General features: G+C 41.1%; 1 protein-coding gene across 2 annotated transcripts; it reads right to left on the bottom strand.

Moving 5' to 3' along the window:
- Positions 1-492: 492 nt before the first annotated feature.
- Positions 493-12,927, bottom strand: LOC124278350 (heparanase-like). Of its 2 annotated transcripts, XM_046714084.1 has the most exons (11): positions 12,721-12,927; positions 11,588-11,718; positions 11,131-11,304; positions 10,729-10,897; positions 8,914-8,964; positions 8,348-8,548; positions 7,809-7,923; positions 6,745-6,860; positions 5,516-5,656; positions 803-1,026; positions 493-639 (listed from the first exon to the last, which is right to left on the bottom strand). In XM_046714084.1, exons 1-10 carry the CDS (start codon positions 12,906-12,908, stop codon positions 930-932), a joined length of 1,383 nt encoding a protein of 460 aa, XP_046570040.1. In that variant the 5' UTR covers positions 12,909-12,927; the 3' UTR covers positions 493-639; positions 803-929. The 2 variants fall into 2 exon arrangements, with proteins under 2 accessions (XP_046570040.1, XP_046570031.1); XM_046714075.1 differs by lacking the exons at positions 493-639; positions 803-1,026 and adding an exon at positions 4,098-4,320.

Genomic DNA, 12,927 nt, shown 5'->3' with positions numbered 1-12,927 from the left:
AGTTTAATCAGCTAAAGGAGTGTCTCATGACAAGTCCCAATTACTGTCTACTCGTATATGCGTCGGGTGTGTCATATGTGTGTGATTTATCGCCTATGTAACACAAGGTCACTGAACCCTAGCCCAGAAACGTAGCCAAGACATTTCATCATATTGTTTTAATCTCATCTGAGCACATTGTCGATATACATTTATTAAACTGGGATAATAAACTGAGACACGTATAAGACTGAAGTTGTTTGGTTGTTACGTTTCCTGAGAGAGAGAGAGAGAGAGAGAGAGAGAGAGAGAGAGAGAGAGAGAGAGACAGATGACACACAGAGATACAGAGGGATAGATAGATGGAGTGAGAGAGATGTGTCAGCAGCGATGATAAAGCTGCAATCCTGATTAATGTCTTACGCCAAATTGGACTCCCTTAAAGGCATTGGCTGTCAATGCAAAATCGGTTTAAGCTAGTGATCCTCAGGTGAAAATACAAGAGAAATGAAGTCTTGTTAGATTCAACACCTCGGGGTGTATTTTTATTCGGAGGTCTTATCAAACAAAATACAATATCATCATGTTTTCTCTGAGTTGTTTCCCCGTTGTCCAGCAGCAGTGGAATGACATGTAGAAGCTGCATTGTCACACGCCTTTCTGAAATGAAGAAATGGCAAAAGTTATCAGGCTTGCAATTGGTACTCCTACTGACAGTGGCGGAGAACATCTTTTTGTTCATAAAAATGACTGTTTCTGGAGAAAGAGTACATTCCGTAACGCGTGATTAGCTCGTCGGAAAACAAAGTGACCGTGTACCTACCATCTACATGGTTTATCCATGGTGCCCCTTTCCTCCATGGCCGCCTCCATGCCCTTTGCCCCCATGTCCACCGCCATGGCCTCCGTGGCCCTTGCCCCCATGTCCGCCACCATGTCCTCCATGTCCTTTACCCCCATGGCCACCACCATGACCCTTTCCACCTCCATGACCGTGACCACCACCATGACCCTTGGCCATGCTTGTTCCGAACACTGCAGCAAGAACTGCCAGGAAGAGAAAAAAGCTCATTATATGTAGTTCACAAAAGTTCCAAACACTTTAGCACGTCAGCACGTTCGTATTACCTGACTAAAATGTTGAAAGTGACTGTCAAAAGACAGTTCTCACATATGATGTAGACTGTTAGGCAAGCGATAAGACAAGCTAACTAGTTTACATTTACACCTGGGTACCCGGGGGTCTGCTTACCTGCTACAAGGAGCACTGCGACTTTAAGAACATGCATATTGGATGTTTCTGATGAATGCAAACCTCAGAAAATGTAAAGTAACTCTGTGCACGCTCTCTTTTATAGAGCTGTAACAGCATGTTCTGTGCATACATGGTGATGCGGCACACCTTTACAAATCAGAAAAATTAAGCAGATGATTAATTGTCACCTCAACTGCACTTTTTGCTATTTTACTTTTTTCTGAAGCGTTTAAACTTTTGCATTCATCTCCCGCCATGATCTCGGCATGGGCTGTTACAGATATGCTCCAGTGTTTAGGTGTTGTCTACTTAGTTGAAATTACTTTGTGTACTTTGTGCTTATTAGGTGAGTAAATCTTATGGAATACGTGTCACAGAGACAATTAAAATCTTTCTTGTACCAGCAAAGGTAAGAGAGGATAGTGGAGATCAGTCTAAAATATTTGATAAATGGGTTGAACTTTGTTTTAAACGAAAACATTTAATCGACAGCAAATCACCACATGCACAGATTGCGGGATAATAATCATAGGCTTCCTTAGACCTCTGCGGTGTGCTTGGTGGGTAGCTAAAACCACTGTGACATCACCACAAGCGTCACAAAGCAGGTTTATGCAATAATATCATTATGATATAATTTTTCTACGATTTCCGCGATCGCTGGGTATATAAGTTCGAAACAACTAGCAGCTATCAGTTGTTGTTTTTCACTAACCACAGAAGGACATTACAAGACAATATGCAGTTCTCTAACTTCGCCGCACTTCTTGGCCTTGGTTAGTATCTTCATACCGTTATCATGCATTAAAGATTTTAATGGTCTCATCTGTCCAAATTAAAAGGAGGGAAATTCAATGTTCCATGCAGTTGTATAAACTGGACGTGAATGCGTGTGATTTGAGAATGTTGTAACACCAAAATCAGCCATGTCGAGAGCTTTACAGTGTTATACATATCTCATAAGAAAGTGTTTTACTTCTGTTTCCAAGAAAGATCCTTCTCTGCTTTTAATATATAAAGTAGAATCGTGCGTAAAAAGGTGTGTGTTTTTTGCTTTTTATCCAGCTCTGGCAGCCGTTTTGGGTTTGGCTAGTGGTCACGGTCATGGTGGTCACGGACACGGTGGTCATGGACATGGTGGTCACGGACATGGAGGCCATGGTCATGGACATGGAGGTCATGGCCACGGAGGTCACGGTCACGGAGGCCATGGCCACCACGGATAAAGCTGCCGAGACGTGTAAGTGGATTGATATCCAAAGTACATGATCACATGACAATGTGGATGCTGGGAATCCACTGTGTAGTTGATAACCTATTGTATTGATTGTGATTCGTGAATCATCATGGCCTCAAAGAATAAAAAAGCATCTGACAGTTATGTTAGACTTTGTGATGTATATTCTCGTCTATTTGTGTGTTAGAGTGAGTGAGTGACTGAGCGAGTGAGTTGGTTTTAACACTGCTTTGATCATATTCCAGTTATACCACGACCTTTGCATACTAGAATGATTACAGCAATAGAGCATGGTAAAAATGCAATGATACTTATAAATGTGCATGAACTACCCATTTTACAGACTCACTCTTTACTGTCACAGCTACTATGGCCACGGCTTCTGCAGACTGTGGGGTGCTCATAAATAAGATAATTTACAATGACATGTTAAACCTTGTGTCCGGAAAATGCCCATAAGCCAAAGAGAAAGCGTATCAGACACGAGTCAACTTAGCCTCCCAGAAAGGGGGTAGAGATCCTGCCGTCAAACATCATCGTGGGAAGCCATATGTCACTAACATGGAAGCCGAGAAGTGGCAACATGTGGGTTTACAGAGCATAGGGAAGCGGGTGTACGACATACAACATGACGTGACGAAACTCAAGAGAAAAAAGTACCAGCAGCAGTGACGAACAGAAGAATGGATAGACAGAAAACTGAAACAGTTGTGGGAAATTTTGTGAATTGGCTCAAGCTTGATTCATATCTTGATACACCTCATAAACTCAAACGCTCGAACGACAAGAGTCGCGAAAATGGGACCCCCCCTGGACGGAAATCGTTAAAAAACATTTCAATTGATAAGAAATAGCCATACGTTAAGGAAGATAGAATGTCTCTCTCCGATGGGCAGCCAGATTTTACTTGGCTGAGCAACGGGTGTAGGTGTCAGTCCACGTAGGGAAAATCGAACTCAAAATGCATATTCGCAAATACATCGCTTATGCCGAGTAATGTTTTTTCTACAAAGAAAGGTGTGGCCTTATACACCTGCAGAACTGGTGTCAGTTGAATAAAACTATCCGACATCAACCACACCTTGCGTCATGTGAACACAGAAAATGAATAGAACTCGGTCTGTTGTGATTTTATCATGGGAACATGTTTCCAGATAAATCATATCTATCACTGAGAATGTTCATTTGCATCACAGCTTTGTAATTACGGTTTCGTTTCAATAAATATATCATACTTCATGAACGATTTTGTTCTCTGCTAGTTATTGCACAACAAAAGGCTTCATCTTCATTAAGGGCGGTGGGGTAGCCTAATGGTTAATGTGTTGGCTCGTCACACCCAAGACCCAGGTTCGATTCCCCACATGGGTACAATGTGTGAAACCCATTTCTGGTGTCCGCCGCCGTGATATTGCTGGAATATTGCTAAAAGCGGAGTAAAACCGCTCACTCACTCAACTTCATTATCCAGGCTGTTGCCTATAAAGTGTTGTCACTTGAATGAACCACTATTTTATGATTAAATCCCCCCTGCTGTTGGTCAGCTCCCTCGATGGCTGAAATAATGCTGATGTGGCGTTAAATTTGTACTCAATCTTTACTATCTTCAATGAACGTCCCTATATATATGGTAAAATATTTATTGTAAGACCAGTTACATTTCCACAGCTAGCCAATTATGGGCACGTGAGCGTGTGATTTACATGCTGCAGCATTAGCGTGGGGTATTACAATGAACCCGAATGACTTTCCAGGGACAGTCACTGATCCAGTTGTGACAGTCTTCGGTGATAGATGAGGCAGTTGGCCGTTGACTAACGTTAGTAGCCTTCCATTGAGACTCACTTTCCTGAAATAAAACTCCACGTAATAACTATGAGATATTTAGATATTGTTCCGAACAGAAATCTTTATGACAGCAATGTATACATCGAGGGAAGAATCCACCTTTTTCGGATTTCTGAATCAATCTGTCCTCCTGGAAGTCCCGAAACATTCAAAGGAAATTTAAATTTACCAGATTTTTAAATGCAGCATTTTTGTCATTTTAAGTTTGGCTAAACTTGACCAAAATCGCCAGCTGCTGAATGGTTGATATAAATCCAGCTAGGATCCATGCAGGTAGCCAAAGTAGTGTAAGGCCCAATGGTCCCTAGTATAGTGATCAGCCTTCAGTTGCTGGTGATCTATAGACCGTTTCTATATAGTATTGTTGTCTATAGTGATATCTTTTTTATGATAGCGTACTAGTTTTAAATTAAGAGCTGTGATACTCTACTAGTTTTACTGTCTTTCGATGACAGATTTTTTATGTTCTACATTTATTGATCTTAATGTTGATATAAATTAAATTGTTCTCGTCACGATATGGCTGAAATATTGTCCATGTGACGTTAAACTCACTCGCACACACTGAATCAATCTATGTATATTGTTGCAACCTTTATCATATCCCATTGTAAGATCCCCATTATATGATGAGGATTTGTTTATGAATCATAATGGAACGGTGATCATGCTAGGTATATTCAAGAAGGTGGCGCTCTTCATAAACGCATGACAAAACACTGGAATCCATCGCACATGTTAAATTGAGAATTGTATCGGACATCTTTGTCCCTCCTGCAACAAATTAGGAAAGGTCCTCCACATGTCTAATACACAACTTGTGAAAGCTTTAATGACAACTGAATTATGACGCTCGCTGGAAGTTTCGAAGAAAGAGCCTGCTTGATTGAACATTAGTTTCAATAACCACCCGTAACATCAATCTAAACTCTCATTGTGGAAATTCCCTGCAGTTAGTCTACCTTTTGGTGTGGACCTGAAAGTGTCTGTCGGTTGACAGGAGGAATTATTTGCTCGTGTGGCTATTGAAGGATGCGAACCAGGGCCCTTATTCTCGAAACGTTCGTAGCCCTAAGAATTCTTAACTTTGATCGTAACCAATGTGTTACGAATGGGCTTAAGAAGTTCGTAGGGCTAGGAACGTTTCGAGAATAGCTAGCCAGAAGGCGTTCAGGTTGAGGGGAGGGTGGACTTACCTGCCAGTGAGTCCATCGACTGGCTTCAGCCAGAACACGTCTACGTGTTGGCCGGGAAATTGTGGAAAGTTAATGGAGGCAGTGGTATCCGTGGGAAGCAGGAAGTACATCGTCACACTGCCGGGCACGTAGCCATAGGAACTAAAACACAACACTAAATATTAGAGGACAGCTTCCCTTGGCATGAACATGAATCTGAACTTATTATGTCTTACTCCTATGTTCTATATTGAGTATGTTTCATTCTTAATGACGCACGGAAGAAGACCTATGTTAACACATGCTTTACAAATGAAGGAATATGTAAACAAACTGTTGGCAAAATGATTGTGCGTCCATTTTGTTCCTCAGCCTGGTCATATAAGAACACATGCAAATATGGTACTTTTTGTTACGCCGCCTGGTGCTCGGTATTACGGGGATAAGACAAGTACAGTTTGCCTTGTAGTCTGAGGTGTATATGATATACACGATATATTGCGACATGGTATCTCACTGCGCTAGAAGGGTATCATTGGTCCACATCATCCAAATAATATTATACCCAACACTATTTTAAACGTAGAATATTTGTCATTGAAAATTTGGCTCAATTTGCTAACTATAGCCAGGGGCTGAAGGGATGGTGTAAATCCAGCCGGGACCAATGTAGGTAGCAAAAGTGCTGTTAGCTTCCATCCTATCTAGTGTGGTGTATACCTTCAGTTGCCCATTTTCTTTCTTATTGCATTATTTTGAATAGAGATAAAGGTTACCGGCGTTTGTCCAGCCCAGTACCAGTAGTCAGCACAAACACGTCCGTCCATCTATTCATCCATCCGTGAAGATCCGGGTTAGAACTGATCTTCAGTTACCCATGCTTGTCGTAAGACGCGACTAACGGGATCTGGTGGTCAGGCTCGCTGACTTGGTTGACACATGTCACCGTTTCCCAATTGGTTAGATCGATGTTCATGCTGTTGATGACTGGATTGTTTGGTTCAGACTCTATTACTTGCAGACCGCCGCCATATAGCTGGAATAATGGTAAGTGCGGCGTAAAACTAAACTCACTCACTTATTCATCCAGCCCTATTTGTAAAATCAATAATTTTGATTCCGATCCACAGTTCTTGGTATCTAACCTGACCCTACCTCCATCGCATTCAACGGAGATATTTGTTATGAATCTACGTGTAAAAAGGCTAGTGCATTTTCATATCTGGCTGCATTTTAGGGGTTGAATTTACGTGGATCGCTTTGTGCAGTGGGCGTAGGCTCTGATGGTGCTGTTGCCATGGTTCGTGTTTACTGAAAGCACGGCGCCTTCCACCAGTCTCTTATAGAGGACAGTTAACCAGTAGTCCTGCAGTTGAAGACATGAATAAAACACTATCATTACATTACATTAATATAGATAAAAATATAGGAATGCTGGAATTCACTACTACCATTATATAGTTTGTTATGTTAAATGTTTACTTGATTTATTGCCTACAGTATTTTATCCTGTGAAATGAATTTGCCTAACTATTTATTATTGTAACATCTATTCATTATTTCAATTCCGTCAGTGTCGTTAGTTTTATTCTGTTACGCGCCATCATGTGCAATCTTCTTTGGCAATGATGAGAAATAAATATCTTTGATCGTTATCGCGAAAACTGCTGCTGGCCCACATGACCAAGAATATATAACATCAATGAAGTGTGTGAGTGATTATATGTTTTAACGACTCATCAGAAATCTTGTACCATTTGGAGCCAAGCATCACATTTAATCAAATTCATTGAAGATGGGTAATTGTTTCATTCCTTGATATACATGCATAACATCAATTGCATAACATCAATTGCATAACATCAATTGCATAACATCAATTGCATAACATCAATTGCACTTTGAGTTGTTTCACCACCTGTTTTAATAGCCTGAGTCATGACTGAAATACATGACCAAAGTAAACGCATACGTAAAATATCAAATGTAACTGGTTTCAGATTAGTCAGTCTTGAATTTTCAGTGAAACACACCCCACTGGTCTTAAAATCAAAACTGTGGTACATTCTATCAGATTTGGTCATTGACATTCGCTGATTGATTGTTTTAGGTGCTACATGCGTGTGATATTCCCAGTACATCGATATCCCAGCAGGTGGACGCAACCCTTCCCAATTCCTACCTTACACACACCAGCCACATCCTCTGAGAAAGGTTTCACTTTGTGGCTTGGTCCGTTTGTAAAAATTAAACACTATATTTGAAAACTGGATATTTGATCCACACATGAACAACTGGTCGCTTGCATACTCACAGGCAATGGATCAAAGGTCTGGTGGTCAATCAGTCCATAGGTTCCGGCGTAGAAGTCCTGTCTGAGAACTCCTTTCAACCCCATCCGGGCAGCAATACCAAGCTTGTCCAGCCACCTGAACAGTGTACACTTTCAAAAGGCGGTGTCGATGTTGCATTTGAATGTAAGTCCCTGTTATTTTACTTAACTAACGTTCTTACAACTGAAGGCAGATCTTATCTTGGAATACTTATTTCGTATATGTCACTTATGAAGAATTATCATGGACTACCATCGATCATCATTATGTGAATAGGGGGCGGTGGGGTCGCCTAATGGTTAAAGCATTCGCTCGTCACGCAGAAGACCCGGGGTTGATTCCCCCATGGGTACAATGTGTGAAGCCCATTTCTGGTGTCCCCCGCCATCATATTGCTGGAATATTGATAAAAAGCGGCGTTATACAGAACTCACTCACTCACTCTTGAACTCATTATGCGAGTATAGTTGATTCAGGTACAAAGTGTATAGTGGTTATATTCAGCTCATGTTTTACGCACAGAAACCCAGCGACGTATCTGTTGGACATCCCCGGGGCACCGCCATGATGACAGGAGGACGTTTCTCCAAGCCAGAGTGGGGTATGTGGGTTTGTGTGTCTTGACACATCTATCCCTGACTGTATGTAACTGACCAGTGTGTCCATCAACTTGGTATTGGTGAAATCCGAGAGGTGTGCAGTATGGCCATTGGTGTAGTAACTATAAGAAACAAGGGTGGGTTTGACAGTGTTTAGCATCTTCCTTGCCAAGTTGGAAACATTGCAAACCAGTGTTTTGGCTTTTTGGTAACAACGGCCACGCGTGCCATGGTGAACTTTCACGACAGATACTAGCAGGCAATATTTCAGAAAGTCATTTTCATATCATTTATATGTCATTTTCATTTAACAAATGTGGACTCCAGTAATTAGACATTAATTAGTTGATCTTTCAGTAAGTCAAGGGCACATTAAATGGAACTGTATGAAAGTATGAAAGAAATAAGATTAGAATATTAAACCATACAGAAAACGTATTTAAGCAATAGCAAACAATTCATGAATATCAAATATAACTGCACGTACTGGTGAAAGGTTATTCCGTGCACGGCCTTGTCTCCTCCTGCTCTCAGGAAACTGAGGAAACAAAGAAGAATGACCTGGGAAGTCTGCGTGATTAACTGTCAAATGTTAGGTGTCCATGTGTCGATTGTCGAGCATTATCGTCACGTAATGTAGTGGCCATTATATATATCCCGTTCTAAACATTGTAAACTTTGGTCAACATTTCCACACAGACCAAGGCTGGATGTCTTACGTGAACATAAACAGTTCTCCGCTGGTCCAGATATTATAGAAACTGTCATATCTTGCTGGATTAGACCGTAGGTGTTTAAGGAGGTTACAGATTGCACTTGATTCCAAAATTATTAATATATTGTAACTTCCAAACCACTGATCACATGACAGGGTAATACCTTCCTTGCAACTAATTACTGTTACAACATGTGAACATCTACTGAGTCCTAACAGAAACAATGTAAAAATGCCCACAATACATTGCTCTGCAGTGTTACAACGACATGGTCCTGTTATTGAGAAGAAGATACCTTTCATGCCTGGGTATTAGCTTTGCGACCATGTGCACGACATGCGTATTTCTGAATTGTGTCATCGATTGAGCAGGATACTAGGTATCATCACGAAGTAATGGGGATTCATGAACATGGGTAGGACACTACTGATGTCATCACCCGGTGATGAACATCCACATGTGACTCATTTGTTTGATAGTCAAGACTTGGTAGTGTTGGACAACTATCACTTTTATGTGTCACCAAATTTTATCAATGCCGAGGACCCGTGAAGGTCCAGGTTAGAATTGATCTTCAGTAACCCATGCTTGTCGTAAGAGGCGACTAAAGGGATCGGGTTGTCAGGCTTGATTATTTACAGACTGTCACTAAATAGCTGGAATATTGCTGAGTGCGGCGTAAAACTAAACTCACTCACTCACTATAAATGCCGAGTCAGTAACAAAAGAAATGACTGGTCCACTACATTAAAGCTGACCTCTTCTGTGTTGTAACACAAATGAATTTATACAACATTGTCCCTCCTTGTAAGCCCCGGAATCATTGAATTTCTGCACAGTAGTCATATTAATAAATTAACAGGAATTTCTAAGTCATTCTTCAATCAAAGTGTGCTACCGACAGGGTAAGACATCTTCATAGTTTTCGCGAACACTTGCTGTCATCACTAAGTTTCAGTGGTCCATATCATAAAATATTCATTATTATTTTGCTTTTGTACCTGAGGGACTCTGTTTCTCTGGATAGCGAAGATCGGATATCCCTTTGCACTGACGTTTTATACTTACAAAACATGGCGAGCATAGATCCTCCTTTTTTCTTTTCTTATACACTGAGAAATCAATATTTGAAATGCTGGCCTACCTCATTGATAATTAGGGCAAAAACATTTAGACAATGACTAGGCGCCCCAGTGGTAACCATATTTAGATTGGTTTCTTTCGATGCACAGTCATGAATCAGAATGTATGCTGGGATGAGTAAAATCAAAACAAGGTAATAACATTTGTAAAATAAGTGACGATGTGATATCGTTCGAAAAACGTTAATTAGATTATCCTCGTAAGGGGTCTGCCATACCTGAACAAGTATTAAAGGAAACGAATGACATCGCCTCAACTATTTCATCTGTTTATATGCATAAAGACTGATACTCTCCAATAAAAACAACTCTCTAATAGGTGTGACAAGGGATGACTTCAACTTTCCAATAGCCATATACACCTCCATTCATGGTGTTTACTTTTCACAACTTTTCAGGTAGAAAGATTTCAGAAAGTGTCGTACGTCCCACTGCTGTACTCACTCAGTCAAGTATTTTCCTGATCGAGTTACAGAGGTCATGTCAGGTCCAAATATTGGTGTTTTCTCATACCCGGGCGTCGATTGGAGCAGCTTCTTGAAGTTGTAGTAGTCCCGTCCCAACTGACTGGCACTCACCGTGATGTTATGCTGCCCAAGGAATATGTCAGGTTCTGTAACAATTAACACTTCTGAGAACATATGAAGAAATGTTATTTTCTTCAGAGACCTAATAGAGGGCACTGTGCCCTGATTCTGAAGAGAAGTGGAAAATGATTGACACAATTTCTAAAATTCAGCAAACAAAATTACAAGTTGTCACATTGTATTGAATTCGAGTCATTTTACAGAAGTATCATGGCAACTTTCAGTTTTCATCTTTCTATGCATATGGTTATGTTGATACCATTTCCGAGTTCAAGGCCTGCCAGGTGGTACCCTTTTGCTTTGGTGTATTCCAGCAGTTTTTGTGCGTTGTAAGGATCCCAGTGACCATCCTTCCTCTTCAGTACGTTCAGACCAAATATTAACTTCCAGTTGACATCCTGGACAAATCTATTGGCAGCATCCCAGGTAGCTCCTGCAGACACAACATACTTAACGACAGTGAGATCACATTTGCTTATGATGCTCTAATATTTGATGCACCTGATATTATCCAGCTTCAGTGATAATGACGGAATTCTTAGATGCAGGTCCAATGCATGAAAATACTATAACATGGCGAACCATACTCAAGATAGAAGTAGATACACCCAGCTGTGAAATGTGAATGTATGATTACTGCGTTTGGCCTCCCAGATAAGCACATGTGCAGTACCATAGCTCCACAAAGTACATGTATCATAAAAAGATCAACGCACCTGTTAATGCACGGCTGCTGTCTACTGTGCCATGACCTGTAGGGAGAAAGGTCAGGGTGTCCCCCGCAGTGCCTCCAATCCTCAAATAGCATGGCGACAAACCTCTAGCCAGGGTTCGAACTTTGTGAGAGCTGGAGGAAAACAACATCGTAACAAAGGCACAAACAGTGACCGTCTTTAAGCATATTTGCGTCGAGACAGAAACAACGAGCTGAAACACCACAGACCTAGAAACGTTACATGCAGTTCGTTACATGCAGTCCGTTATATGCAGTTCGTTACATGTAGTTCCTTACATGCAGTCCGTTACGTGTAGTTCGTTACATGCAGTCCGTTATATGCAGTCCGTTACATGTAGTTCGTTACATGCAGTCCGTTACATGCAGTCCGTTACATGTAGTTCGTTACATATATTCCGTTATATGTAGTTCGTTACATGCAATCCGTTACATGTAGTTCGTTACATGTAGTTCTTTACATGCAGTTGGTTATATGCAGTCCGTTACATGCAGTCAGTTACATGTAGTCCGTTACATGCTGTCCGCTATATACAGTTCGTTACATGCAGTTCGTTACATGCAGTCTGTTACATGCAGTTGGTTACATGAGGTTCGTCACATGCAGTCCGTTACATGCAGTTGGTTAAATGCAGTTGGTTACACGCAGTTGGTTACATGCAGTCCGCTATATACACTTCGTTACATGCAGTTGGTTACATGCAGTTGGTTACATGCAGTCCGTTACATGTAGTCCGTTACATGCAGTCCGCTATATACAGTTCGTTACATGCAGTTCGTTACATGCAGTTCGTTACATGCAGTCCGTTACATGCAGTCCGTTACATGCAGTTCCTTACATGCTGTCCGCTATATACAGTTCGTTACATGCAGTTCGTTACATGCAGTTCGTTACATGCAGTCTGTTACATGTAGTTCGTTACATGCAGTTCGTTACATGTAGTTCGTTTCGACTAAAAAATTCAGACGGTGGCTGGAACAAAATCCAAACACGTGGATGTATTTGTAAGTTCTATATAAACGTAGTTTACTGCATGAGTGTGTTGAGAAAACACATTTTGAAATGTAAATAAATAGAACTTTCAGTAACTTGAAGTCTATTGACGGCCTACTTACTTGAGGTCCAGTCCTCCCCAATGCTTTGGGGTGGGCAGTAGACTGGAGTCCAGTGTTACGCCAACAAACAAGTCATCAGTAATTGAAACTGCGTGTGTTGTTGTAACTGTGACATGAACGTGGACTACTCCCGCTGTGTGGGATATGAAGGTGGTGACCAGGAGGAGAGCTGACAGCGCTACCTTCATTGTCTCAGACTTTTCTTAT

Source organism: Haliotis rubra, unplaced genomic scaffold (assembly GCF_003918875.1).
Source record: "Haliotis rubra isolate DU_JTF1 unplaced genomic scaffold, ASM391887v1 Scf1061, whole genome shotgun sequence".
NCBI lineage: Eukaryota > Metazoa > Mollusca > Gastropoda > Lepetellida > Haliotidae > Haliotis > Haliotis rubra.
The sequence above is the reverse complement of the archived record's forward strand: the minus strand, read 5'-3'. Positions and strand labels throughout refer to the sequence as shown.